This window comes from Littorina saxatilis, linkage group LG13, assembly GCF_037325665.1.
Source record: "Littorina saxatilis isolate snail1 linkage group LG13, US_GU_Lsax_2.0, whole genome shotgun sequence".
NCBI classification, from domain to species: Eukaryota; Metazoa; Mollusca; class Gastropoda; order Littorinimorpha; family Littorinidae; genus Littorina; species Littorina saxatilis.
In genome coordinates, this window is record NC_090257.1 from 11,356,081 (window position 1) to 11,383,580 (window position 27,500).

The following is a 27,500-nucleotide window of genomic DNA, read 5'->3' on the forward strand; positions in this document are numbered from 1 at the left end:
CAGACCCAGAGACGGAAGCCATGTCCCACCCCCGTGTCATCACAATGGCACGTAAAAGACCTTGGTCATTCTGCCATAAGTGCAGGTGGCTGAATACACCTAAACACGCAGACACCTGGGTAGCGCGACTCCGTTGCTGCTAGCTTTTCACTGGGAGGAAGCGACCCGAATTTCCCAGCGATGGGACAATAAAGTAATGAAAATGAAAATGAAAAATGAAAATGAAAATGAAAATTTAGAAAGTTCTACTGACATTGAACCTATACATTCCAGCAAAACCACTCGATCGAAAAACTCCTGGACACGACCAGTACCTGGGCCTATGCTGTAGATATACGCATTTCCTCGGCCGCCCAAATTTGCTCCTTTCTAATTGGGATTTCCCAAGCTTGAATATACAGTGGAGCCCCATTGTTAAGGCCCTCCGATCTAAAAGTTAACAGCCCCATTGTTAAGGCCCTCCGATCTAAAAGTTAACAGCCCCAGCCCCCAAGACCTTTTTCGTTTCATATATTCTGTTCATACCGTCTATAAATGTACTTCCATTATAAACACTCCCTCCTAAAGACATGAAATTCAGAGCTTGTGTGGGGTCTTTTAATAAGGGTGCCACTGTTCGTTCAACGCCCACGGCTTCCTAAGCTGCTAATTATAATCAGCAAGGAAGACTTTTTTTCTTGGCATCGGATCAGCTAAATCCAGTGGAATAATCTCATGCCTTGCAGCTATGGCAGGAGCTAAAAACAACCCCCCGCGGGTTAGGGGGAAGAATTTACCCGATGCTCCGAAGCATGTCGTAAGAGGCGACTAACGGATTCTGTTTCTCCTTTTACCCTTGTTAAGTGTTTTTTGTATAGAATATATAGTCAATGTTTGTACAGATTTTAGTCAAGCAGTATGTAAGACATGTTAAGTCCTTTGTACTGGAAACTTGCATTCTCCCAGTAAGGTAATATATTGTACTACGTTGCAAGCCCCTGGAGCAATGTTTTGATAAGTGCTTTTGTTCTTTCTTTCTTTATTTGGTGTTTAACGTCGTTTTCAACCACGAAGGTTATATCGCGACGGGGAAAGGGGGGGGGGGGGGGGAGATGGGATAGAGCCACTTGTCAATTGTTTCTTGTTCACAAAAGCACTAATCAAAAATTTGCTCCAGGGGCTTGCAACGTAGTACAATATATTACCTTACTGGAAGAATGCAAGTTTCCAGTACAAGAAACAATTAACAAGTGGCTCTATCCCATCTCCCCCCCCCCCCTTTCCCCGTCGCGATATAACCTTCGTGGTTGAAAACGACGTTAAACACCAAATAAAGAAAAAAAGGCTAAACACACGCCTTGTAGGTAAGGAACTGTTTTTTGACACGCGCGATACAGCGTAATCTGGGTGAGAAATAGGTCACTCATGTAAATGAGGTACGCATGTACATATATTATAATTTAGATGTGTGTTTACAAAACCAAGCAATACACTTACGAAATGCATGTTTTATTCCAGTCTGAGCGAGTTTTTGCTATATTGTTTATCTGTTGGGTTTAATTCAATGCGTATAAACAGGCACAACGTTTGATTCAATGCGTTATCAAACGTTGTATACGCAAATCAAACGTTGTACGCACTGAATCAAACGTACGCACTGAATCAACGTGGTACGCACTGAATCAAACGTTGTACGTACTGAATCAAACGTTGTACGTACTGAATCAAACGTTGTACGTACTGAATCAAACGTTGTGCGCACTCAATGAATCAAACGTTGTACGTACTGACTTAGTACGTATAACGTTTGATTCATTGATTAAAATGATGATCAAATGTTGTACGCACTGAATCAAACGTTGTACGCACTCAGTGAATCAAACGTTGTACGCACTGAATCAAACGTTGTACGCACTGAATCAAACGTTGTACGCACTGAATCAAACGTTATACGCACTGAATCAAACGTTGTACGTACTGAATCAAACGTTGTACGCACTGAATCAAACGTTGTACGCACTGCACTGAATCAAACGTTGTACGCACTGAATCAAACGTTGTACGCACTGAATCAAACGTTGTACGTACTGAATCAAACGTTGTACGTACTGAATCAAACGCTGTACGCACTCGGTGACTCAAACGTTGTACGTACTGAATCAAACGTTGTACGCACTGAATCAAACGTTGTACGCACTGAATCAAACGTTGTACGTACTGAATCAAACGTTGTACGCACTGAATCAAACGTTGTACGTTCTGAATCAAACGTTGTACGCACTGAATCAACGCTGTACGTTCTGAATCAAACGTTGTACGTTCTGAATCAAACGTTGTACGCACTGAATCAACGTTGTACGTACTGAATCAAACGTTGTACGCACTGAATCAACGTTGTACGTACTGAATCAAACGTTGTACGCATGTATAATCAAACGTTCTACGTATATACTGGATCAACTGTAGTACGCATTGAACAAAACGTTTTTCGCACTAAATCAGACGTACTCATTAGATCAAACCTTATACGCATTGAACAAAACGTTTTTCGCACTAAATCAGACGTACTCATTAGATCAAACCTTATACGCATTGAATAATCAAATCTGCGCACTGGATCAAACGTTATACTTACTGAATCACACGTCGCACGCACAGAACTGAACGTTGTACAAACTAAATCAAACGTTATACTGATTGAATAAAACGTTGAACGCACTTTTTTCTGTCTTATTCTGTTAGTTTATACAGGTGAGGTGTAGGAATTTTCTGACAGTTTTTACGCCTTCACGGGGAAAACAGAAGGTGATTTTTGTTGCGCACACTTTTGTCTCTTGTTTCCAGCAAAAGTAATGTTTCGCGACCGTCATGAGGGGTCTTCTTTACCTGCATCATAGTCGCAAAGTGAACAACTGCTGGGGATTCAGCCGATCAACCTTCCAACCGATCTGCTGAAGTTATGCGTTCTATAAGCCCTGAGTTTAAAAGTGTCACAGCATAATATACAAGTATATATTATAAGCTTTTCCAGAATGCCTGTGCGCAATAAGCTGCTTCAGCCCTAAATATGTAATGTGATGTTTTCGTTAGCTTGGTATAGCAAACACGCACGCACGCACGCACACACACACACACACACACACACACACTGACACCCCCAACACACACACACACACACACACACACACACACACACACACACACACACACACACACACACACACACACACACGCATTCAAGCATGTCACGTGAAACGTAAAAGGATTGGTTCAAAACTTTTATTACATGATTTTTTGTCCTTACACTATATCTTTCTTCTCCTGTCTCTGTACCCTTTGATCTATGTTTGTGTTTTCGCTACATTGCTTTTTGTTTTGGGAAAGGAATTTAGTATGTGACATGATACAAATCCTTGTTCATAAACTTCAAAATCATATATATGAAAAAATAAAAGTCATGATGAGAAAACTGGAGAAAGACCGTGTTCAATTAAACGAAATACACAGCCTTTTTCAAGGGGAAAACCTGATTTGTCAGATGCGTCTGAAGTGTACAATTCGTGAAGTGTCATACGAGTAGAAAAAAAGTGACGTTTTGTCATGCACTTAGTGTGGTAAAGTCATACAAAACAGCACCATGATATTATATATAACAAAGCAAAATTCCTGCGCTTCTGTTATGGTTCCTCTTGTTCGATTCGTGCAACAAAAGCGTGATTGGTCGTAAACAAGCGTATACCACCTATACATTCAACATAGATAAGCACACGCATACAGCAAACTACCTACGAGGGGGTTGGTGTGGTGTTGTTCGTGGAAGTTCGATTTTGAGAAAAAAATACAATAAAACTTCAAAGAAATAAAACTAAGGGCATTTTCTATCGCACTTTGGCGATCAGGTTGTGAACAATAGAACCATAGTGTTGTGCAGCGTTGTGTAATGTTGCGTTTCTTCTATTGTGAGGGGTTGTGTGGTGTTGTGCTGTTTTGTGTTCTCCTGTGTAGTGGTGTAATGTGCTGTGCTGTGCTGTGCTGTGCTGTGTGTGTGTGTGTGTGTGTGTGTGTGTGTGTCTGTGTGTGTGTGTGTGTGTGTGTGTGTGTGTGTGTGTGTGTGTGTGTGTGTGTGTGTATTTATGTGTGTGCAAGTGCGTGCGTACTTGTTTCTAAAACTGCATGTATGGATTGCCCATACAAACTGGGTAATCGTGAAGGAGGCATGCATATTTCACTCAAACGAGAAGAAACATTTTGGTAATTTTATTTGATAAATCCACTTGCAACTATTCACATTTGTCTCTTGAGCAAAAACTACGAAACGGAATGTCAACAGAAGCATCAACATAAAAAGGTTTCTGCCGAGTCTGTATATAAGCAATGTTCCGAAAGCTAAACAATCTTTAAAAAATGTACAAACTAAAGCGTATATGCTTAGAAATCAATCAAAAAATGCGCTGGGACTTTCAGTTCCTTTTGGATTTCAGCGATAACAAAATTTTAAAAAAGAAAAGCAACTGGAATGTCAGAGGTATAAAACTAAAGTTAAAAAAAGTGCATAAAGAAATGATAAATTATGCACTTTTTGCACAACACAAAAGAAAAAAACCAACTGCATGTGTAAAACAGACAAACTACTTGTACGCATATATATGATATATCTCGGTTCGATATGTCATAACAGCGCATTCATCGTACAATTTATATTATGGCATTTGTGATGCTAACAAACATTTGAAAACAAAAATCGAAGCAAGTCTTTTTGTTAGGAATACAGGAATAATGTTTTACTTTGCAGGGAATAAAGGCTCCAATAAAATATCGTATTATGCAAATGTTGCGCGTCGCTGGATAAAAGAGAGGGAAGCTTTTTTCAACTTTAGTACAAAGGGAATGATGTCAAGATTGCTGTCCATAAAACAAAGGAAAACAAGTTCTTGATGATTGTGCTTAGGAATAGTTAGAACGTTACTTTAGTGCCTGAAAAAATGAATTTCCAACTTGGATTCGTATTTTCACGAGACCTGCATTAAACTTCTACTTAAGGACTGTACAGAAAAGCACGTGGAATACTCAAGGACATTACAGCAGCAGAAAACGTGGCTCATGGATGTTCATAATGCATCAACATCATATAGTCATTATCATCATTATCTCTCACTCTCTCTAGCTCTCTCTTTCACACACGCACACATACTCTTTCTCTCTCCTGTTCCCCCTCCCTCTCCTCCCTGCCTTCCCTCGCCTCTTTGTCTCTCACCAAACATATGCACTTGCACAAAATAAGTTTGGAGTACAAAATTGATCGGCGGTTATGTAGATCTCCTTTCTTGTACCTTGATAAGAAAAGGAGAAAAGTTTAAGAAAAGCTGGCAGTGTCTTAGCATATACACTGTGTATACAGTTAAAGGAGTGTATAACAAAACCGTCATTTATATTTAGACAAGTTCGTAGCGCCTCAAATTGCAGTAACAGAATTGAAACAAAAATCACTATACATAAACTGGCATATTATGTTCATCATTTTAGTGGTGGACAAATGTTTGTTTTTTTCTCTATCTTGAATTAACCAATCAAATGCCTGATTCATGAATTAAACGCGAGCGAACATTCGAGTAATAGAGAGTGTCAATGTCGTGTTTTATTTGATGCTTTTTTGATTTGACCATGTTTAGTGTCCATTGTACCATGTCTACACGGTTGTGTCCAATACCCGCGCCAATACTCTTCCGGCTTATCTGCTATACACACAACGAATTAATTAACAACAAAACAAAAATGCTTACAAATCGAGTCTCTATCATGTAGGTTTCCTATCAAATAAAACCGCACCTTTTTTCTATGGTGTTCAAGATTAAAGTACGGATCGAATCACAAGCACACAGATCAAAACACAGGAAATTACAAGTCATATACTTAGACATCACACACGTTGAAATAAAAAAAAAGTCACCTATGTTCAATCACAACAAGTATACATACATTTCACTTCTCTCGTGACATCCAACAAGTCCCGTCGATTTATCTCGTGTAAATCGACAATTATGCATAATTATGTGAAGAGTATACAATCATCATCAATAGTATTGTCTGAAACATGTTGCGTCAATTTAAATTCATAGCACAATACAAACAAACAAATCAAAAAAGAGCCATCGGACACTCGTCGAAACGTACTTATAGCTAGATCGATACAGTTTGACAGGCCTATCCGGGACTTTGTTCGCTTCGTTGAAAATCCTGAAAGCTCATCTTTCTTTATTTGGTGTTTAACGTCGTTTTCAACCACGAAGGTTATATCGCGACAGGGAAAGGGGGGGGGGGGGAGATGGGATAGAGCCACTTGTTAATTGTTTCTTGTTCACAAAAGCACTAATACAAAAATTGCTCCAGGGGCTCCTGAAAGCTCAGAAAACAAGCACATGTCAAGCTTTAGTTTCTGTCTAGAAAACTTGTCAAATTATTGTTAATTGTAATATGTAGCATTCTTATAGGCCTGTGCAAGAAAAGCCCAGATAGTTCTGAGAAACGTTGTACTGAGTATGTCCTCTATACAAAACTTCTTTCTTCTTTCTTTATTTGGTGTTTAACGTCGTTTTCAACCGTTCAAGGTTATATCGCGACGGGGAAAGGGGGGAGATGGGATAGAGCCACTTGTTAATTGTTTCTTGTTCACAAAAGCACTAATCAAAACATTGCTCCAGGGGCTTGCAACGTCTATACAAAACGACCGCATCTTTCAAGCAACTTTCGTATATACCATCAACATCATTAACTTTACTTGGATGAAGCAATAATTAAAACCGTCATAAAACCATGGCAACTATAGGAGGTGGTTTTTTTAGAATCATGAAAAACAACAGGCATGATGATCATGATTGGGACTTGGATGAAAGCGGAATGAACAAAAATGGAACGATGAACAGCGCTGTAAACAAACAAAACACTTTTTTTCCGAGCTCAAAACTTGACTGCAACGGTTTAACAGGTACATCTTTAAAGCAATAACCGACGAATATGGAATGTCGTGTTGAAAGGTAAATGAGCAAATCATCTGTTCTTAAAAACAAACAAACAAAAAACTAAACACATACAGTTTCGCCAACACAGATTCGTTTGCAGTGTACGGGTAAAACCATGCAGTTTGCAAGAAGGGGTGTAAAACCCTCATATCGCCTTTTGAGAAAAGGAGTTTAAAAACTTAATCTTGACTTTCTCATTCAGTTATCAACGTTGTTATTTCGAGGACACGGGAAAAGTTCTGCCGATGCATGCATTTCGAGTAAAACCATATGTATATACCACAGCGCCTTTGTCTCAGTGCTGGAAAATATATAAAACCGATAACAAAATCTATTGATAAATATATTGATATCGTTCATGATATTTTTAATTTCACAGCAATATTCCTTTTCTTTGTGTGAATCTTTCTGCCTGTATTTCGAGCAACACCATACTGTCGGCGAAAACGTCTAACACTGACAACAAAATATATTTAGTACCATTCATGATAGATTTAAGTGTCATACTATTCATCACTATGAATCTTCTCGTGTTAACGGGCCAATCGTAAACTTGCTAACATCTGCCGCCAAATAAACTCTCTGGATTTGAGTATTTCTGTTTGTTTTATTGTATACGATGTTCACATTGTAAGCAGTGGGGGAAATGTCAGTTCTTAAAAACAATTGTCCCAGGACACAATTTCAGCACAGAATATGTTGTACGTTATACGTTAAAACAATTTGTCTGGGAAGAGAACATCAATGACTTCAAAATAACATAACTAAATTTCATTGAAGTCAAAAAGCATTGAAGACAGTCAACTAAATAACGTAAACAAGTGATTAAACTCAGAAAATAAAACAGGCTGTACGTATAGACTGATTTCATCCGGTATTTAAGGAAAAAAACACCATGATTGAATAAATAAATAAATAGATAAAAAAAACAAATATTATAGATAAATAAAGAAATAAATAGATAAAAAAAGAAATAGATAATATAAAAAATATTTTAACATTTCTCATCTCGATTTAAAAACAGATTTAATTACACAATTGCAGACAAAGTTGCGGTTCTCTCCTAATAAGGAAAATAGCAGCAGTTTTTCAAAAGAAGACGCTTCAGATTTCAAGAAATGGCTTAGATCTGAGTCTCCATGGAAACCAAGCACCGACCCGGGTCGTTTTCAAAGAGAAATCATGTTTTAAACTGCAACAATTCGGTATTGGATATCAGCGCCTCAAGAAAGACCCGCGTGCAAACTAAACTTTTAAAAGACTGCGTCACGGCACGAACTTAGTCTCTTGGGAAGCAAGAAGGAGGCCTAACAACAAAGGCAGTTTACCAGAAAGGAAAAAAATGCGCAGTAAACCTGATCATCATATTTCGCAGAATCGACAACTAGAGAAACAAAACACCCACCATAACCTTAAAAAAAGCATTTAACTAAAAAAACGATTAACTTGATATACTTTTCAAAGAAGTATTAAGCGCCCACGTCTTGAGACAGTCTACGTTTGCACAACTCTCTAAGTATAAGGTCTCAAAGAAATAAGGGGAAAATGCGGGTGAGAGAAGGGGGGGGGGGGGAGGTCGAATGTGTATGTATCAAAAGCTAAACGAGAAAGAAAGCGAAAAAAAAAAAAAAAAAAAAAAAAAAGAAGAGAAAAACATGGGATAAAATTGCTGAGAAAATGCCACAAGGCAGTTCGGATCCCTGTCGCGAAATGGTGCTTATTACCCACTAATTGCTAATCAATACAAACACCGGTCCTTGTCATCGGCAGTTTAGCTCCTCTGGGGGATGGGTAGAGAAAGCCCTGCTATCTGCTGGAACGCGATGTCAAACCATCGGCCCGCTGCAGCAGACAATCACGCGCTTTCAATACCGCTTACAAGAGAGGGAAAAGGTTAGAAAGAACAAGATGGAGAAGTAGGAGGAGAGAGAGAGAGAGATTAAAACTTATGATGGCTGCTAAGTCCAATATCACTGTTGGTCGGGGAAATTATTCCTTCGAAACACCGATCGCTTCGAAAAAAACAACAACAACAAAAACCCGGCCATACCCGCTACACCCTGCTAAATTCACTATTCACTAAACAAATGTCAGTGAAAGAAAAGCTCGGAGATCCTGTTTTTCTGGTATTTCTATTTTCAAATTTAAAAACAAACAAAAAAGTGAAGAAAGAAAGCTTTGCTAAAAGAAAGACGTTTTTAAAACCGAGGCCCGAAACCACAATAAAACTCGATAGCGCATGTTCAATCTTGTAGAGGCAAGACTACATCAGAGTTTTACGTTCCGATCCGCCAAGCCCCGTACACGGCTACCCCTTTTGACACCCGAGCTCGCAAGCAAGCAGTGACTGGAAGCAGTTTTACCGGGTAGGGGAGAGCAGACCGGGTGGACCCAGGGAGGAAAACTAAAAAGGGGACAGGTAAAATCTCTGTCGGGGGTGGCCGTGGCATTCAAGCGAAGCCTCCGTGCAAAAGTTTTGCTGTTCCCTTTTCGCTTTCGATAAGCACTTGCTGCTACTAAGACAAGAGTTGAAATAAGCTCGGTGGTTTCTGCGCGTCGCTCTATAGTTCGCTCTCACACTCTCTACGCATAATAAGAGTCCTCTTGTTTCAGCTCGCCAACAATAAGGGGCTACTGTTTTAAAGGCCAGCGCTTCTCGTTGTTAAAAAAGTGTTATTTACTATTTCGTGGACACAATACTTTATTGTACAATGTTTACATGAACAATTATTCCGTCAGCCTCCTATCCAAACATAGCCAATTACATTACTTGTTGCTCCTTCGTCCATGAACGTACATTTTAATAAAATAAAATAAAACTTGTTTGATATAAAGCTGCTTTTTTCCCCTCATATATCATATAGTCACTCGAATAATTCAAAATAGTTTGATGTAAAGTTTTTGTTTCGCTTCTTTGTTTTATTCTTCACAGCATTATACCCTGTTTATGCCAATGTGGATATGGCAATAAAACTCATTTTGCAGTAAATCACTTGTATAATCAGACACCATTTGGAAATAAAATAATCTGTATAATCGTACAAGCAGAAGCTTGATTGGTACAGAAGTAATGTGGTAAATGAAAATTGGTAAGACACAACGATAAAATAAACAAATATCGATATTGTCATTAAAAACAACCTTGACGAACAAAACAAAAACCAGCAAACAAAATCGAGCACTACTTTGTCTAAATTATAGGGGGACAAATATAATAACATTGTGGTCTGTTCTCTGCTGCCTTGACAACTCGTGATAATCCAAAACATGTCAGTTCTGCCACACACAAAGTGATGACGTATAGTCAAGCGCCAGCCATTTTTATGACGTATACATTTTGTTGCACACAACCATTGAGGCCGCTCACTAGCGGGATTTTCTCCTCCAAACAATACCAAACATAGAATGAAATAAAGGCGACTGCCTTGTATATCAGTTTGTGCCCGTGCGTAACATTACAACAAATGTTTACTTGCAACAAATCGATGACGATGCAGTATGGAGACAAAACAAAACATAGTCGAACAAACACAACGAAAAATACAGAAGCTGATGAAGCTGGAACATGTGGATGAGTCAGGGTGGGAATGGCACCATTATTTAAAATATCCTGCTTTATTTTAGGCCTTCAGATCTATACTCCTCCATTGCAATGTATATATATAAATATGTATAGCTCTGGTCCTTAAATTGTTGAAACATAACCATTCACTCTTTCAAAAAACATTCGTCCAACATTCATTTCTCCATCTGCTTCTTCTGAGATCATCTATGTATATAAAATTGTACCAACGCAGAAACGAGAGGTCAGACAGCCACAATGGAATGAAGAAGGCGAAATCACTTTACAAGAGCCAGACACGGGACAAAAATAAAAACGCCAATGTTTCGCGATATAAAATGATAACACACATACACAAGAGAGAAACTTCGTCGCTCAGTATGAAAGAAAACAAACAATAGAACGCACCCTGATCAGTGTAGGGTGAGGTATAAATATGTACATGCAGTTTCAGCCAACCGTTGTCGCCAGTCAGTCCCATGGTCAGAGTGGTGTATATCAAAAATTATAACCCGCTCTAGCGTGGTTGCTTGCCAGAGTGGAATATAATGTTATATACAATCCTGATATAACCGCCCGATCAGAAGACAATACACGTACATATGCGTTTGCAGCCTTTATGGCAGGCATGCAGTCTGCGACGTTGGTCCTGGGATTGAGCTAAAATGTAACCCAAGTCTCCAACCATCAGGAATACACGAGAGAGGGAGAATCTGTGCTCAGACTCCGAAGATCTCTTGAGGATTAGAACAAAGCCTCTGGTCAGATTGTTGGACTTTACCGACGACTGCAAAAGAACTAAGATGGAGCTCGTAGTGGATGCGACTGGATCGGCCAACCATCCCCCATCAGCCATTTCGAATTTAAGGACTGAGAGCTCCTTCTGCCAAATTCCAATGAAGAGGAACTCTTGTTAACCTTTGACAGTTAAACGGAGCTTGCAGGGGAGAGCCTTTGCCAAGAAGAACCTTGCGGCTCGCTATAGAGTCAGAGACACCTTACTAGCCTTCGAGAATCCAGGATTGCATTGTCTATGTTCAAGTCGGGCTCCATGAAGAATCCAGCGAACACTAAAACTGATCCTTGAAGCTGAGTTTGTTGTTTGTTGTTAGTGTCTTTTTCGAGTAGTGTAAGCTATACAATAGCCCCACACAAAAGCAAAAATTAAACAAACTGGTCAGTCTCTGTCTCTGTCTCTCTCTCTCTCTGTCTCTCTCTCTCTCTCTCTCTCTCTCTCTCTCTCTCTCTCTCACACACACACAACATGACATGCACCAGTATACCGCAGCACACCTGCGGGGCCACCCTACATCCTCTTGCCTTCTCACATGTGCGAAAGGGGGACGGTATTACTGCTGCCACCGTCCTGCGCCTGGGAGAGGGCACTGGCGTAATGGGACTGCTGCTGCTGCATGCGCTGCTGCTGGTGGGCTATAAGAGCGGCATGGGTCATGTCACTGCCCTCCGTGCCCGGGGGGAGGTACATACTGATCATCTGCCGCAGGTCCGCCTCGGGGTAGGGCTTTGCGCTGCCTTGGTGGGCCGGTGTGAGCCCGGGTGGGTTGGAACCGGACCCCTGAGGCGTGTTGGTCTCGCGTTTGATGTGGGTCGCAGACTGCACCGAGGACTGGCCGTGGGAGACCTGGGGGGTGGGCATGCTCGAGTAAGGGGACATCTGCGCCATGGACATGGAGTAGGAGGAGGTGCCGTTCATGTAGGAGGGGGTGGTCATCTGGCTCTGCATCTGCGAGGGCATGTAGCCGTACTGGGCCATCTGGGCGTTGGCCATGTGCTGGTGGTAGGCGTTGGGATCCGACATCATGTGATGGTAGCCGTTCATCGGGTACCCGTTCATGTGCGACGGGTACATGGAGGAGTCGCGGACGCCCTGGGGCATGCCTGCTGACATGCCGGGGAGGGAGTACTTGTCCTTCTTCATCAGGGTCTTCGTCTTGCGGCGGGGTCGGTACTTGTAGTCGGGGTGCTCCTTCATGTGGATGGCACGCAGCCTCTTGGCCTCGTCGATGAAGGGCCTCTTCTCGGCCTCCGTCAGCAGCTTCCACTCCGCGCCCAGGCGCTTGGAGATCTCGGAGTTGTGCATCTTGGGGTTCTCCTGGGCCATCTTGCGGCGCTGGCCGCGGGACCACACCATGAAGGCGTTCATGGGCCGCTTGACCCGGCTGGGGTCCAGGTTCTTGGCGTTGGACGAGTTGTTGTTGTTGTTGTTTGCCGCGGCCGACCCGTTGCTGCCAGGGCCGCCAGCTCCAACGCCTCCGCTGCTAGTGCCGTTTGGAGTCGTCGTGCCGGACATGTCGCTGCCGGAGTGGTGGTGGGGGGAGTGGCTGTTCTGACCCTTGCCCATGGAGGATGGGGGCATCTGGCCGGCAGAGGGCGGGGTGTGCTGCTGGGTCAGCTGGGGCTTGATGTCCTGGTCATAGCTCTTGGGCGACATCTTGCCGTAGTGGAGAGCCTCGCCCTGCGGGCCGTGCTGCACGGGCTTGTAGTAGTCCATGGCGGACATGGGAGACCGCTGCTGCTGCGCCGACACGAACTGTCGTGGGTAGCCCTGGTGGTAGTAGCCCCCGTCCGCAGACAGGTTGGTGGCGGCCGTCGTCGTCGTGGTGGCGGTTAGGGAAGACACCCACACGGAAAATAAGGGAGGGAGGAGGGGTTGGCCGGCTACTGGCGTGTTGTCGTGGGTTCGAATCCCTTCACAGCTCTGTAGCTGTTAAAGTCGTGCTGGGTGGCCTTGCTAGCTGCATAGAGCCCTGTAAAACAGAATGTACATTTTATTTTACTATTCTCATTCTACTTTCAAAAGTAAAGTACAAGCTTATCAACATAAAAACACAAGTAAAAAAAAACAGCCGACACCATAGTTTTAAAATGTAACGTCCTTAGCATTTAGCAATGTTTTGCTAGCGCGTGAACAAAAAAAATGCACAAAACAAAACACTTCTATGAGAGGACGGTGTCATGTTTAGGTCTCAGTGAGTACTAGTATTAATTTTCAACACCAACGTGAGGCTGAGGACCAAACCGCACGAACCAGTCCTTAAAATACTAGCGGGCTTACAGCAATCTCGTCCTGAAAACTGAATAGTCCGGGCACGCGGTTCTCTTTAGCTTACAAATGAGATTCGTGGGCAGCTGTAAACCAAGCCAGCAAAAGCGTTCCGTACTAATAAGGCCTTGGAGTTGAAATTAATGGAACACTTCACCACCCCAACCCCCACCCCCGTAACAGCTATTGTTTATACGCTCAACCATTCGTATAATGATGCCCTACACAGTTGTTCGTTCAAAACCACGGAGATAGTTTTGTTGAAGTCACAGCGGCGAGCCTACTTACAACAACACTAGGTATACGTTTTAGCAAACATCCATAGCTTTCTCTACATTTTCACTCAATCCAGTACCGCAACACGGTGGCCTAGTGGTAAGGCGTCCGCCCAGTGAGCGGGAGGTCGTGGGTTGGAACCCCGGCCGGGTCATACCTAAGACTTTAAAATTGGCAATCTAGTGGCTGCTCCGCCTGGCGTCTGGCATTATGGGGTTAGTGCTAGGACTGGTTGGTCCGGTGTCAGAATAATGTGACTGTGCTGCGACTTCTGTCTTGCGTGTGGTGCACGTTATATGTCAAAGCAGCACCGCCCTGATATGGCCCTTCGTGGTCGGCTGGGCGTTAAGCAAACAAACAAACAAACCCAATCCAGTTTAACCATACCTGAACGTTGTATTGAATTCGGAAACACAAAGGCAGGTTTGTTCTGTTGATGCTCCGCTTTTGTTCCTTATTTAAAGTGTGACCTCTATAATATTTGACAATACTTGTGTTTGCAGTTTCAACTAAATAAAGCATTTCAAGAAAGTGTCCATAAGCAATCTGTTAACGTTCTTAATGTTATTATTGTTTGAAACGTGTGTATGAGAAATTGAATAAAACACGCTTAAACCAAATAAAGCTCAACTCCACATTATAATTATGCTTGAGTTAGTTATCCTAAAATCTATGTATTGTTTTTGTCATGATAATAATTGAATAAAGTTTTGTTTAAACCAAACTCCACGTAAACTATAACGCTTTTTAGAGGCTCGAAAAGACCAATGCAGATTTGATCTGTCAATGCTCCGTTGTTTTCCAATATACGTGTTTGTTCTGCATTATCATTATATGGCAATACTTTTTTTTCCACAGTGCCGACCAGATTCAGCTCAACTTTAATCGCACATTTTTTAACAGGGTTTTGAAATAAATACGCAGCTTTTCGTTTTGTATACGTGTCCTATAAACACTTAAGTTTAACATATATATAGGACGGGAATACGAAGCTCAGTGGTTTCGTGTAAATGGACCAGCCGTTTTGGAAGAGCGGTTCCTGTAATACGATACATCCTTCTTTGTATTAGCGGAATCAGTGGGGGAGCTGAAAGGGGTCGGGATCCCTGAAGAGACATATAAATGCAGCTGCGCAGAACGACTACACACCGTTTGTCATCAACCCGTAGTGTTATAGTAACAGTGTTATGGTCACGATCTTCGCATGATGCATGTATATCATTATATGCAATACTGTATCAAAGCGATATGACTTTTGTTTGTAAATATGAATGTTGTATTACGTGTGTGCGTAATGGCCAGTTCATTATTGATGTATTATGTCTGGGCTATCATTAACATAAAGAATGACGATTATGCATGCAACAGCACACTACACTGTTCTCGAGATTTCAGAAGTTTCGTTTAACAAGGAAACACAAACAGCGATGACAACAACAATATAACGACAAAAACGATGACAACGTCTCTTACACGGGCACTGACATCAATCAGATATTTATGACACAACATATTTGGGGGGATTCACACTGTGGCCAGTGATTTTAAGTTCGAAAGAAAAAAAAGTGTGAAAGTGACACCTGATGCCATTGCACTTTGTATTAAACAGCAGGAATCCAAGTGTAGTAATAAAACTAAAAGTAGTTATCTCCATGCCAGTGATTGTCACTATCTCTACAATCAGTTTATGTTGACAATAATGAAAACACTAATTAAGCATACAGCTTCTGTCTCTCGAGCATATCCCCTTGGTTTCAAAATAAATATAAGTGAATAATTGCCGTTCTGTTTGATTATTTGAGATACTGTTCAAAAGACCAATTCAGTGAGTTCCAACAGACACAGCAGAAAACAAGAAAAACACCAAAATAACATAAACAAAACAAGCAGTCTTAATCGTAATACAAATAATGACACTGCAATCAACAGTTATCCTCCACACCTCTCCACCCCACAACAAAATCAATAATAATACATTATGTAACAAATACCAGTTGTTATTAGACTGAACATTATCAACATGAATGTTTTCGAAAAACGGGAAGGCATATTTTTCAACCATTCTCAATCTTAAATGTCTACTGCAGGCTTTCCATTTCCCCCTCTCTCTCACTTTCCCCCTCCCTCCCTCCCTCTCTCCCTCCCTATCTCTTACTCGCTAACACCATCAATATTATATATGTATTCTAAAACTGATTTTTGTTTTGATGTACAATTTTCATTCAATTTTCTTTTCATGTTTACTTGCTTTCCATTTAAACTGTACCCTCCCCAATCACATAATTCACCTCCCCCTCCTTCCTTCCTTTACTGTCTTTCTTTATCATCATTATGCAACGTTCATTACGTTATTAATAGATTTGGTTTATTGAGACAAATTTTTCAGCCGTTACCGCCTTATGTTGTACTGTCATGCAGGAACACCACTATAAGCTTCTAGCTTGTTGCTGTTTCTGTGAACTTTGTATACATGTCATGATTGTAACCTTTGTTAAAATAAACTTATGTTTAAACCAGATGTATATAGTTTAAAATGTTCATTTTTTGTATTTCTATTTTGTTCAAACCAATGTCATAAAGATAAACCAGTGTGTGTTAGCATCTACACGAACAATACAGTTACTGGTGGAGAATTACCCCGTATGAAGGAATATGATGCAAGCGCTTGAGCGGAAAAAAAATTAAACATCAAATACCAAAATCATGAATTAATATATAAAGCCCCAAGTTTTTTTTCTCCCAATATAGAATTAGTTATGTCACCTGTTACCAAAGCGACGCATCCGCAGAATCATTTTTTGAATAAACTCTCATTATTTTGCTTTCACTCGTACCCACACATGACAGTAATAACATCTGTGATAATAGCACTTATTGTTTGTGCTCGGTAAATGTTTGCAAAAGCCGATATCATAACTGATTGTATTGCGCATAATAAACATCATACAACATTCATTGAGAATCGATGATCGGCAGACAAGTATACACAGTCGCAAATTCGTGCCCAGAACTATATATGTGTGAAGTAAATTCTATTTAGTACACACTGCATTGTCTTCAGACTGCGAGACATAACAAATCATGTGTTATTTCTTTATTTCTCTCTTTCTCTCTCTCTCTCTCTCTCTCTCTCTCTCTCTCTCTCTCTCTCTCTCTCTCTCTCTCTCTCTCTCTCTCTTTTCACCACTGTTTTTTTCTGTCTATATCTGTCTGTCTGTCTGTCTGTCTGTCTCTCTCTCTCTCTCTCTCTCTCTCTCTCTCTGTTCTATCATGCATTATGTATTCGTATAGGTAATGTTGTAATTAGTAATACTGTATGATTGCGATTGACAATTGTCCTTTTATTGTCTTTATTTTTATGTCTTAGTTTAGCAGGGACAGATTGTAAGACTAGGCGTGAGCCTAAAGTCTCCATCCTTGAGTAATAAAGTTCGTTCGTTCGTTCTCTCTCTTTAGTTACGGGTCTTGATTTTTCACCACTGTTTTTTTCTGTCTGTGTCTCTCTCTCTCTCTCTCTCTCTCTCTCTCTCTCTCTCTCTCTCTTTGTCTCATGCTTCATCTTATATATAGACATACAGACATACACCTGTCAAGTTTAGAATGTACTCTCATATACCAAAGTATTACTGTACCCGAGTGTACCAACAACGCAATACAGCCGAAACACACCTGTTCATTGCAGGGGCTATGACAACAATGTCAAACTTAGAAATTAGACTCGTTGCTCACTATACCTGACAATATCTCAGCTATATAAAATTACGCTTACGCAATGGGTGGACCATATTTATACACAGTCAATTTTACAGCGTGTATAATCATATATCTTTTACTTTTCAAAACTGAAAAAGTTTGGATGTCAGGGTCGTTTTGGACAGAACACTGCATAGAGCATTACATTTTTAAAGTATCACCAATTACATAAACTGTATTATATGTAGTATCACATCAATCGATCAATGTCGATGCTCCGTTGTCTCACTGTTTCATTCCCACACAGGTTCTGTTCCTATACCTGAACAAATTATATTGCTTTTTTTGTTTACACATAACAAAAACTGAACACGGCAATACGCACGAGAACGGTTAAAATCACGTGCAAAACGTGCCATGCCTGAAAAAGGCGCTTGGTTCATCAAAGATACTGGCGTGCATAGATCTTTTTAGTTCGGCGCCTGCAACGCTGCAATGACACGCCCGTTCAGATGCTACTGTTCGCATCAAAATGAGTTGACGGTTGTGAATTGCTTGTCGGGATTTACTATAGCTAAAACGCGAAGACGTATTGTTTATGCAACACCTATGTCAATAGGCATGCGGTTCGGTCTCTCAGTTGCTAAAATAAAATCAATGTTAAAGAATTCTAGTTTATTTTCTTATTCCGCAAGAACAAAACTGGCTGTTGGATTCGTGAAAAAACGACCAACAACACCACCTGATTGTTCAAGAACAATAGTGTGCACATGTATATAAACACCCGAATTATACATCGTAGAAGTTTGTGAACATTCAGGTTCTCTTGTCTATCTTTTTTCCAGGTGCAAATATTTTGTCATACATTGTAAATATGGTTGAACTCCTGTCATACATTGTAAATAGGGTTGAACTCTTGTCATACATTGTAAATATGGTTGAACTCTTGTCATCCATTGTAAATATGGTTGAACTCTTGTCATACATTGTAAATATGGTTGAACTCTTTGTCATACATTTTTAATATTGTTGTACTCTTATGACGCTTTTTGAGTTGACTTAAATAGCTTGAAGAATTTAATATAGTTGGAACGTATCGTGTCACTGTCAATGCCAAGGTGTAAAGTATTTACAAACATAATCACCAAAGTCAAGGATTGAATCTAAGTCAAGCGTGACAGATGGTGTGTGTTCAAACCACGAAGAATGGTGATTATTTTGTCTGCATGCATGGTTCCTGATCCTCAAACCAATACTGAATCTTCTCACTCATCGAAGTCAATGCACTGCTGTCATGCAAGTAGAAATAATAGCAATGGACTTGAATAGAGACACACACTTTACTCACAATCCCTATTGTGACATGGCTTTTATTCATTGTATGAAGCGCCTCACAATAGAAACAAAAACTACCGGGTTTGAATTAAAAGAAATAAAAAGCCAGTAACAATACAACACATTCACTGTTACTCACCGAAGGTTTGTTGCGCTGTTGCGAAGAAGTAGGAAATCAAGCGAAGTATATACTCCCACTCGCAGCTCTCAGTGTAGTTGAGAAGTTTGCAGGGGTGGATTCACAACATTAGTAGTGGCCGGTCACACATTCAAAACACTAGCCCCTTGGCGTTACACAACTTGCACTGTTGAAAGCCGCGTGCGAGAGTGAGTCGTCGGAGCGCCCGAGCGAAAACAACAGAAGGCGGAGAGACAGAATGTCAACTCTCTCGCGCACCACTCAAACGCTGCGCGCACAAACTTGGCTTCCGTCTGCAACTGTGGAATAGGGAGAAATGTTCACCAAACTTGTGTGTAGTTGTCTTATTCTCGCTCCTCCCGACACTGAAGAAAAAACGTTGCAACTCGAGTCCTCCTCCTCGTCCGGAAAGTTTGCGTTTCCGCGTGGTACTGCAAGGGCTAGCTCAGTAGTACAGCAGAAAGCGAGAAGAGACCACAGCTGAACTTCAATAGTGTGATGGTCGGCCAATGTCTCGCCTCTTGTCTCCTCTCCAAAAGCTTAGATAAAATGATAAATCTTTACCGCTTTTCACCGCGCTCTCTATACGTCCGTTCACAAGCCTATACACTCCTATTCTTTAGCCTAATATGCTTTGCTGAGCATGGTCGATAGAGTCGGGGCCTGTTCGTGCGGTGCGCTCTCAGCCAATCGCATTCAGCCTGCAAACCAGCCTTCCACTCAAATGGCTCGAGCGGGGCGCGCACAATAACCTATGACTTAGCGAGAAGCGTCGTGAATACAGAGGGGCGGGGCTTCGCTGCCACAGCGCTTTGTGTGTGAGCGGGAACGAGTTGGAAGAAGGGGAGGGGGGAGTGGTGTGGTTTGACAAGAAGGGAAGGAGGGGGGTCGGGCCTCGGGCTACTGTTTCTTCAGGAGGTGGGGGTGGTAAAGAGGTGAGTGGAGGACGGAGAGCTGGGTTGGCACTAGAAGCGGGTATATTGGGGCAGGTGTGGCAAGAAAACGGGGTGGGAAAGAGAGGGAAGTCTAGAGGTAGAGACTGACTGTGGAACAGCCATGAAGTTTGGGGTTTGTGTATTCGCCGTTTGGTAGTCGTAGTAGTCTGGGCGTTTTGGGTATGGGTTGAACTGTCAGTCATATGACGTTCCGCCCCGTTGAAAGTGACGACGTTATTATTCTTCTAAATCTTCATTTTTGTCCGCAATATTGTTGATAATCAGGATAGAGACCCCCGTCTTTCTCTCTCTCTCTCTCTCTCTCTCTCTCTCTCTCTCTCTCTCTCTCTCTCTCTCTCTCTCTCTCTCTCTCTCTCTCTCTCTCTTTCGCTCTCTCTCATTCTGTCTCTCAAGGTACAAACAGCGCTGGAGCAAAATACTCAAACAATTCCTATTTACAAATATATATCTGTCTCTCGACCACACACACACACATGCACACACATACACACACACACATGCACATGCACACACACACAAACACACATTATCTCCCTCATTTCCTCTCTCTTTTTTTTTCTCCGCAGCAACAACACACTCACAAACCTTTTATTTACATCCTCCCATTCCCGACACATTCTTACACCGACAACTATTATAAGCACGGGTGCGAACCTGATCATGCATGTTGACTGGCACACAATACCAACGACATGCCTCAACCTTGGCTGCTCACAACAGGGCGAGCCAGTGTCGATTCCAACGATTGCCCAACAAGCAGCGAATCGAAAGGATTTAGCATCATCTGTAGCTGAAACGCCCGAAAAGGTTTGGTGACGAAAACACGATGCGACAGACGAGTAGCCTAATGCTGTGTTTAGTCGAGATATGTATCAGTGGTTTTATTTCCTGTAGTGTTGTATTTGTTGTTGTCAATGTGTGATCGGCGTTTTGTTGTGTGGATTTTGTGTGTTAATGGATTGATTAATGGTCTCGGAAGATTTGCGTTGAACATAATGTATAGTAGGCCTATATACGGAAACGGGTTGACTGATCTGAAATGCAGGATGAAATAATAGTAATAGTCTGCATGTTGTGCACAACACTGCAGAAGTTTTAAAATATATCCACAGAAGTAGTATACACACACACAGACACACACGAACACGCACACACGCACGCACGCACGCACGCACACACACACACACACACACACACACACACACACACACACACATACATACACACACACACACATACACACACACATACACACACACGCACACACACACGCGCACGCGCACGCGCGCACATGAAAACAAAATTTGGTAAACAATATATAAACTGCTGCAAAGTGTATTGTGTGTATTATGTGAAAAACTGTGAGAAGATCAGTTTCAATCATGCAGTATACAATAGCCGGGTTGAGGTAGATTACACCCAGTACATTATTAATACATGTGCATGGTGACGATACAAAACTCTTTTTATATAATTCTGACTTTGAAGGGTGAAAACAAAGTTCTGAGTGTGTTTGATGAATTGCATGATCTTGTAACAATGAAGTAGTAGATGCTTTTAGTCCTTATTATTGGAACACGTGTTATGCATGTATATATATAATTATATATATGCCCCATTCAGTTGTCATGAAACTATAAACCTTTTATGAAAAAGTGAGTTCCGTAAAAAAGGAAACTACTGATTCAAGATTATATGAATTCTTTCTGTATTTATTTCATGCGGTGGTCAAATGGTTTTGTAGCACAGGTATCATACTCCATCAATTCTATACAGATTCTGATGAGCTGTTTCTGGATTCTAGACACTTTTGTTTTTGCTTACACAGTTGGGTATGTGTTTAGTTAAATGTAAAAGTGTATGGACACCCACAAGCATATCGCAGTTATGCTGTGTAAAACAATTATGTTCTATATACTAGTTCAGAAACCCTCACGCGTACAGCAAAGTAGCCATGGTGTGGCTTTTAACTAGCTGTTGGTAATTGCATACGCTGTGTTGAACACCTGGTCTCAAAAGCTTTTTGTTAAAACACATGGTCTGCCAATTTTTTTTTTAATTTCTGTTAACTCAAAACGCCTGTACATGCACTTGGTATACTGTGCGGTTTGACCTGATCAGTTTAGCTTTCTTAATGTGAGTACACTTAGCACTGTTACTGTTCATGATTATTTGTTATTTCTATTTTCTAATATGTTGCTGGGCGCCACCTAAATAACCTTTTTAATATACACATCAACATCATTTGCCCATACAACATAGAGTTCAGTGCATGTGCATGTGCCCGCTATATGAAGTAAATATTGCTGTTTTGGTATTGTTTTTGTCGTAGAAATTAGTTGATAGCAAAATTATAAATGCAGAATTACGTAAATAATAAAGTTAAACAAGAATATTATTCATGTGCTTATTTGTTTCTTGTATTTTTCCCGTTTTTCTTTTAGTGCTTGATCCATTTTAATACACTGCTCGATGATAAATTGATTGCTTGATTGATGGATGGATGTGTCTTACGTTTGTTTTGTTTGTTTGTTTGTTTGTTTGTTTATGTGTTTGTTATTATTTCAAGGAAGAATTTGTTAAATGGCACTACATATCAATAATTCTAAATCAATTGAGTGTTTTCGTAGAACACTCAATCGCATCATCGTATGTATACATTCTAAGATATAAATGACAGTTTAACTCTTAACTCTCAGTACATCAAAAATAGCTTTCAAGTCGTGATCCTGTGTGTGTGTGTAGAATATCATCTTGTCATATATAGCCTATCCACAAGCATGCACTCTGGTTTCAAGTGAGTGTTGCTGCTAGCACATTATACACGCTGATCGACCATCACAAGCCATCAATACTCATTACGATGTCTGTCACTCCATGCAGCTATAGAGCAGAGGTTGAAATCGACCACCCTGTGAATGTCACACAATCATCTCCGCTGTTTCATTACACGTCGCACAACAATTATCACCTTGTCGCGTAGATACCCGTGACTGACAAACTATGCTTGAGCGACAAGGCTTGACCTGTTGCTTCTTCTTATATTTATTCGTGTTCTTCTTAAAAAAAAAAAGAAGTTCTTTTTAATCCGTGCCGTCGTCGTCTGTGTCTGTATCGTCGTCTGTGTCGTCGTCGTTGTTTTCTTCTACCTATTCTTTTGTTGTCGTCTTCTTCGACATCAATCAATGAGAGTCATTTTCGTTTTTTTTTCTTCTTTCTCTTATTCGTCGTTTTTGTTGTGTTTAATTCCTTTTTTTTTATCTTCTTCATCGTCGATGATATCTTTTTCTTTTTTTCTCTATTTCTTTTTTTTCTTAGGCTTTTTGTAGCTACTTGTTCTTGTACTTAATTTTATTGTAGTTCTTTTCATCGTTCTTTTTGTGTTCCAAATTTTCTCATAAGCTTTTACGTCAAGCAGCGAGTCTACCCATGCAGTCAACTGCAGGAGGAATTCCACGAACCTCTGTAATAGCACATTTCCTGCTATGTCCGAAAAATATATTGCATGGCTTAACATCAAGTTGTCTGAAGAAACCAGCTGGACACGGGGTGCCCACAGAACACGTTGTAACCTCCAGCTCCCCCCCCCCCCCCTCCCCTTCAAATCTCTGGAGCTGACCAACACAATAAAACCCGATCATCCTTCTATTCAGACGCCTGCTTACGGTAGCCGATAAAAATATCAATCAATCTATTCATCATTCACTCTTGTGGGAATGAGCTGGGGACACCAGTTTCAGCATGCTTGTTTAAGATATAAACACACACTGACACACACACAGACTGAGATATATATATAGAGAGAGACAGCAAGCCAGGTGCGCTTATAGGCAGACATGCACACAGACACTTAGACAGACACACGAACGCACGTGCACACCGGCACACACACACGCACGCACGCACGTACGCACACACACACACACACACACACACACACACACAAGATCAAAATCTGTGTCGGATTTTCCTTCACAGAAAACCTTGATCCTGTAGGTTGAGAAGAAGAAACGGAGGCAAGGGGGGGGGGGGGGGGGGGGGGGCAGTGGAGTGATAAAGAAAAGACGGAGGATTTGCGAAGAAGAGAGGAGGGGGTTAAAGATGAAAGATGTCAGGGCAGTTTATTTTGTTGAGGTTTCAATTCGCTACGTGAGGTTGGAGTGTGTGACTGGTTTTAATAGATTTTCAATACTTGGGTATACATGCAGGGTTGTAGATTCTCACGTAATAATGCGGAGAGCGTTTGGCTCATATTGTGACGAGGATCGACTGTGTCAGGTTTATTTACTCCGAGTTTGTATTTATATACTACAGGCGAGCGAGCGAGCGAGCGAGCGAGGGAGAGAGAGAGAGAGAGAGAGAGAGAGAGAGAGAGAGAGAGAGAGAGAGAGAGAGAGAGAGAGAGAGAGAACGAGAGAGAGAGAGAGAGAAAGAGAGAGAGAGACATGCAGACAGACAGACGGACAGAGCTGTTTTTGTTTTTGAATGAAGATGTCATAGTTGTTGGTATCCCTGCTATATTTTGTGGCCTAATCCTTTTCTGTTTTGCAATCGAAAGTATACATGTAAATTTACATGAATGGGTATAGGCCTATATTTCTTTTTAATCTGAACCTCTGCACGTTTAAGCCTACATTGTATTATATATAGAGAATACTACATGGGTTGCTGTGTCGTACCAGATTTACACGAGTTTTTTTTTTAAATATTGAACTGCGAGCGAAAGCGAGCTGTTCACTATTTGAAAAACTGTAAATCTGGTACGAAACAGCAAGCCATGTAGTATTATGTTTATCCTATACATACTGTACTTACGTGTATTTTACTGAAAATGTCCTGCAGTCGAGGCAGCTAACTTGAAGACGCTGGTTTTGGAACCTCGATCTCTTCTAAAGCCTCGTGCAATCTATTACGTCAAAATAAAGAAACGTCACTCTGAAAGTGTGGCGTGAAGTGTTAGTTCTAAACATTCATCGATGGTAATTAGCGAGCGCAATTTTTTTTTCTATAATGACGTTTGTCTCGGTGACTTTGGCATCATAAGCAGTGGAAAAACAGGTCCCTGCCAGACTTGCTTGACATGACCTCATTTACATGATATACACACGTGTGATTTGAACGATTATTATCTTACGAGTGTCTCTCTCACGTATGTGGGATACATGCTTGTTACTGCCTGAAACAATTATGGAGTAATCCGACTGATATAAAAATGGATTGATCAATTAATAAAATAGTGATTAATAATCTTATTGAAAAAAAGCGAGGCGAAGACGTCATAGTCTTCAACCACAGAGAAAAACACAATTATGTTGGTAAGCTAAAAAAAATTAACGACTGTATATTTAACTTTTTTTCATATCGTAGACATTTTTCTCAATTCATAAACACACGTCTGGAAGAATCAGTGTGATTAATATAGATTAGACTGATTATTTTGTTATGAAATATAGTTTTATTTTCTACAAAAAAATAACCTCAATACTTTTCGAAATAAACAAATAAACATACTCTCCACTCCACTCCACCCCCCCCCCCCCAATACAAAGATAGAAGAAACAAAATCTAAAGACAAAAACACAATTAAGCTGAGTCGTTCAAAGTAATTACAGCTAAAACAGTAAAGCGTGCAATAAAACAATCACTAAATACTGACCCGCGCGCGCGCGACTCACAACACTAAACTCAACCGCCCTTCAATACAAAAAAAAAAAAAAATCCGTTCGGTCTTTTACACTGATTCACATTCATGAATTGCTCAAATCAGTTTCAGCGGTGACTGACACGCTGGTGCATGGTGAAAAAGCGAAATGAAATTTGACAGTGCTGAAATCGACACGCTGAGCGCGAGAGACTGAACCAGCGGGCGCGAGCACTTTTGGGCGATGAGCGTGCGTGCGCACATGCACGTGTCGGCCGGCCGGTTGGGATTAAAGCGGCGTGAGAAAAAGGGAGAGAAAGAGAGAGCTTTGGGTGGGGAGGGGGGGGGATTGGAAGCCGCAAAAGACACAAGAATAAATCCGATTAAGAAAGTAACGTTCGAGGCCGAGAGAGAGGGGAGAAGGGAACAGAGGAAAAATCAAAGCAGGTTTTGAATTGAATATTTCTTTCTTTTTCTTTTTCGCCGTAACGTTGAATAGTTTATATACACACTGAAACAAGAGTCGCCAGAGAAAGGCAAATATCAAACCTGACGTGAAACGAAACAAACGAACACATAAACAACAACAACAATAACAACAACCACACATAAACACAATTTATAGGCAAAGGAAAAGTATAGCTTGTGTATGCAGTACTAACAAAGTCTAACACAATTATAATCAGTGTGTGTGTGTGTGTGTGTGTGTGTGTGTGCGTGTGTGTGTGTGTGTGTGTGTGTGTGTGTGTGTGTGTGTGTGTGTGTGTGTGTGTGTGTGTGTGTCAGTGTGTGTGTGTGTGGCGCTCGTGCGCGTGTGAATTGGAAACGTGAGAAATGCTATGCTATGCTTGCATATGTGCAGAGGGCACGCATCAATTTACAAATCACAGGTGATATTGTCAACAGTTGATATTGAATACTTCTCGGTCAAAGTCACGGCGGCACTGGCAAGCAGTGAACACTTTTGTATTTCTATAAAAAATATATTAACAAAATAATTTTTTTTAATCTGTGAAACGGCAGTGCTGGCTTTTTTTCTGTTTACGCTGAGATTTTGTTTGCTTAAGGTTTAATAAACTACAAACTTTCTGCAACGGCCTATTTCGGTTTGCCGTGGTGAACAATCTAACAAAAGAAGAAGGGAATGTACAAATAAGAATGACATCTGAATAATAACAATAATAATGATGATAACAACGATAATGAAAAGCGATAATGACCAGCCAGTGAGATCATGGCCCAAGTGCTGTTATGTCGGTCAGTCTCGCTACCTCTGTAATTACTGTATTAAATGTACATGTATATATATATATATATATCGGTACGAAGGAGAGGGGGGAATGAGGTAAGGAGAAGAGATAGATAGATAAATAGATAGACAGATAGATAGATATAGATAGATATACAGATATATAGATATATATAGACAGATAGGTAAATAGGTAAATATAAAGAACGAGGGACGAACGAGTTTTCTTGTGTGTGTTTTTTTTTATGAAGGGCGCGTACAATCAATCAATCAATCAATGAGTCTTATATCGCGCATATTCCGTGGGTACAGTTCTAGGCGCTCTGCAGTGATGCCGTGTGAGATGAAATTTTATACGGCCAGTAGATTGCAGCCATTTCGGCGCATATTTACCTTTCACGGCCTATTATTCCAAGTCACACGGTAGACAATTATTAACTGTGCCTAAGCAATTTTGCCAGGAAAGACCCTTTTGTCAATCGTGGGATCTTTAATGTGCACACCCAATGTAGTGTACACGGGGGGAGGTTCGGACACCGAAGAGAGTCTGCACACAAAGTTGACTCTGTGAAATAAATTTCCGCCGAACC

At 40.9% G+C, this 27,500-nt stretch overlaps 1 protein-coding gene across 1 annotated transcript; it reads right to left on the bottom strand.

Moving 5' to 3' along the window:
* Nucleotides 1-4,221: 4,221 nt before the first annotated feature.
* On the bottom strand, nt 4,222-19,765 carry LOC138983583 (transcription factor Sox-2-like). Its single transcript, XM_070356858.1, has 2 exons — nt 19,065-19,765; nt 4,222-13,325 (listed from the first exon to the last, which is right to left on the bottom strand). Exon 2 carries the CDS (start codon nt 13,076-13,078, stop codon nt 11,882-11,884), a length of 1,197 nt encoding a protein of 398 aa, XP_070212959.1. The 5' UTR covers nt 13,079-13,325; nt 19,065-19,765; the 3' UTR covers nt 4,222-11,881.
* Nucleotides 19,766-27,500: the final 7,735 nt, after the last annotated feature.

What these genes read in the sequence shown, in the direction of transcription:
- LOC138983583 (XM_070356858.1), bottom strand. Translation starts at nt 13,078, where the DNA reads ATGTCCGCCATGGACTACTACAAGCCCGTGCAGCACGGCCCGCAGGGC.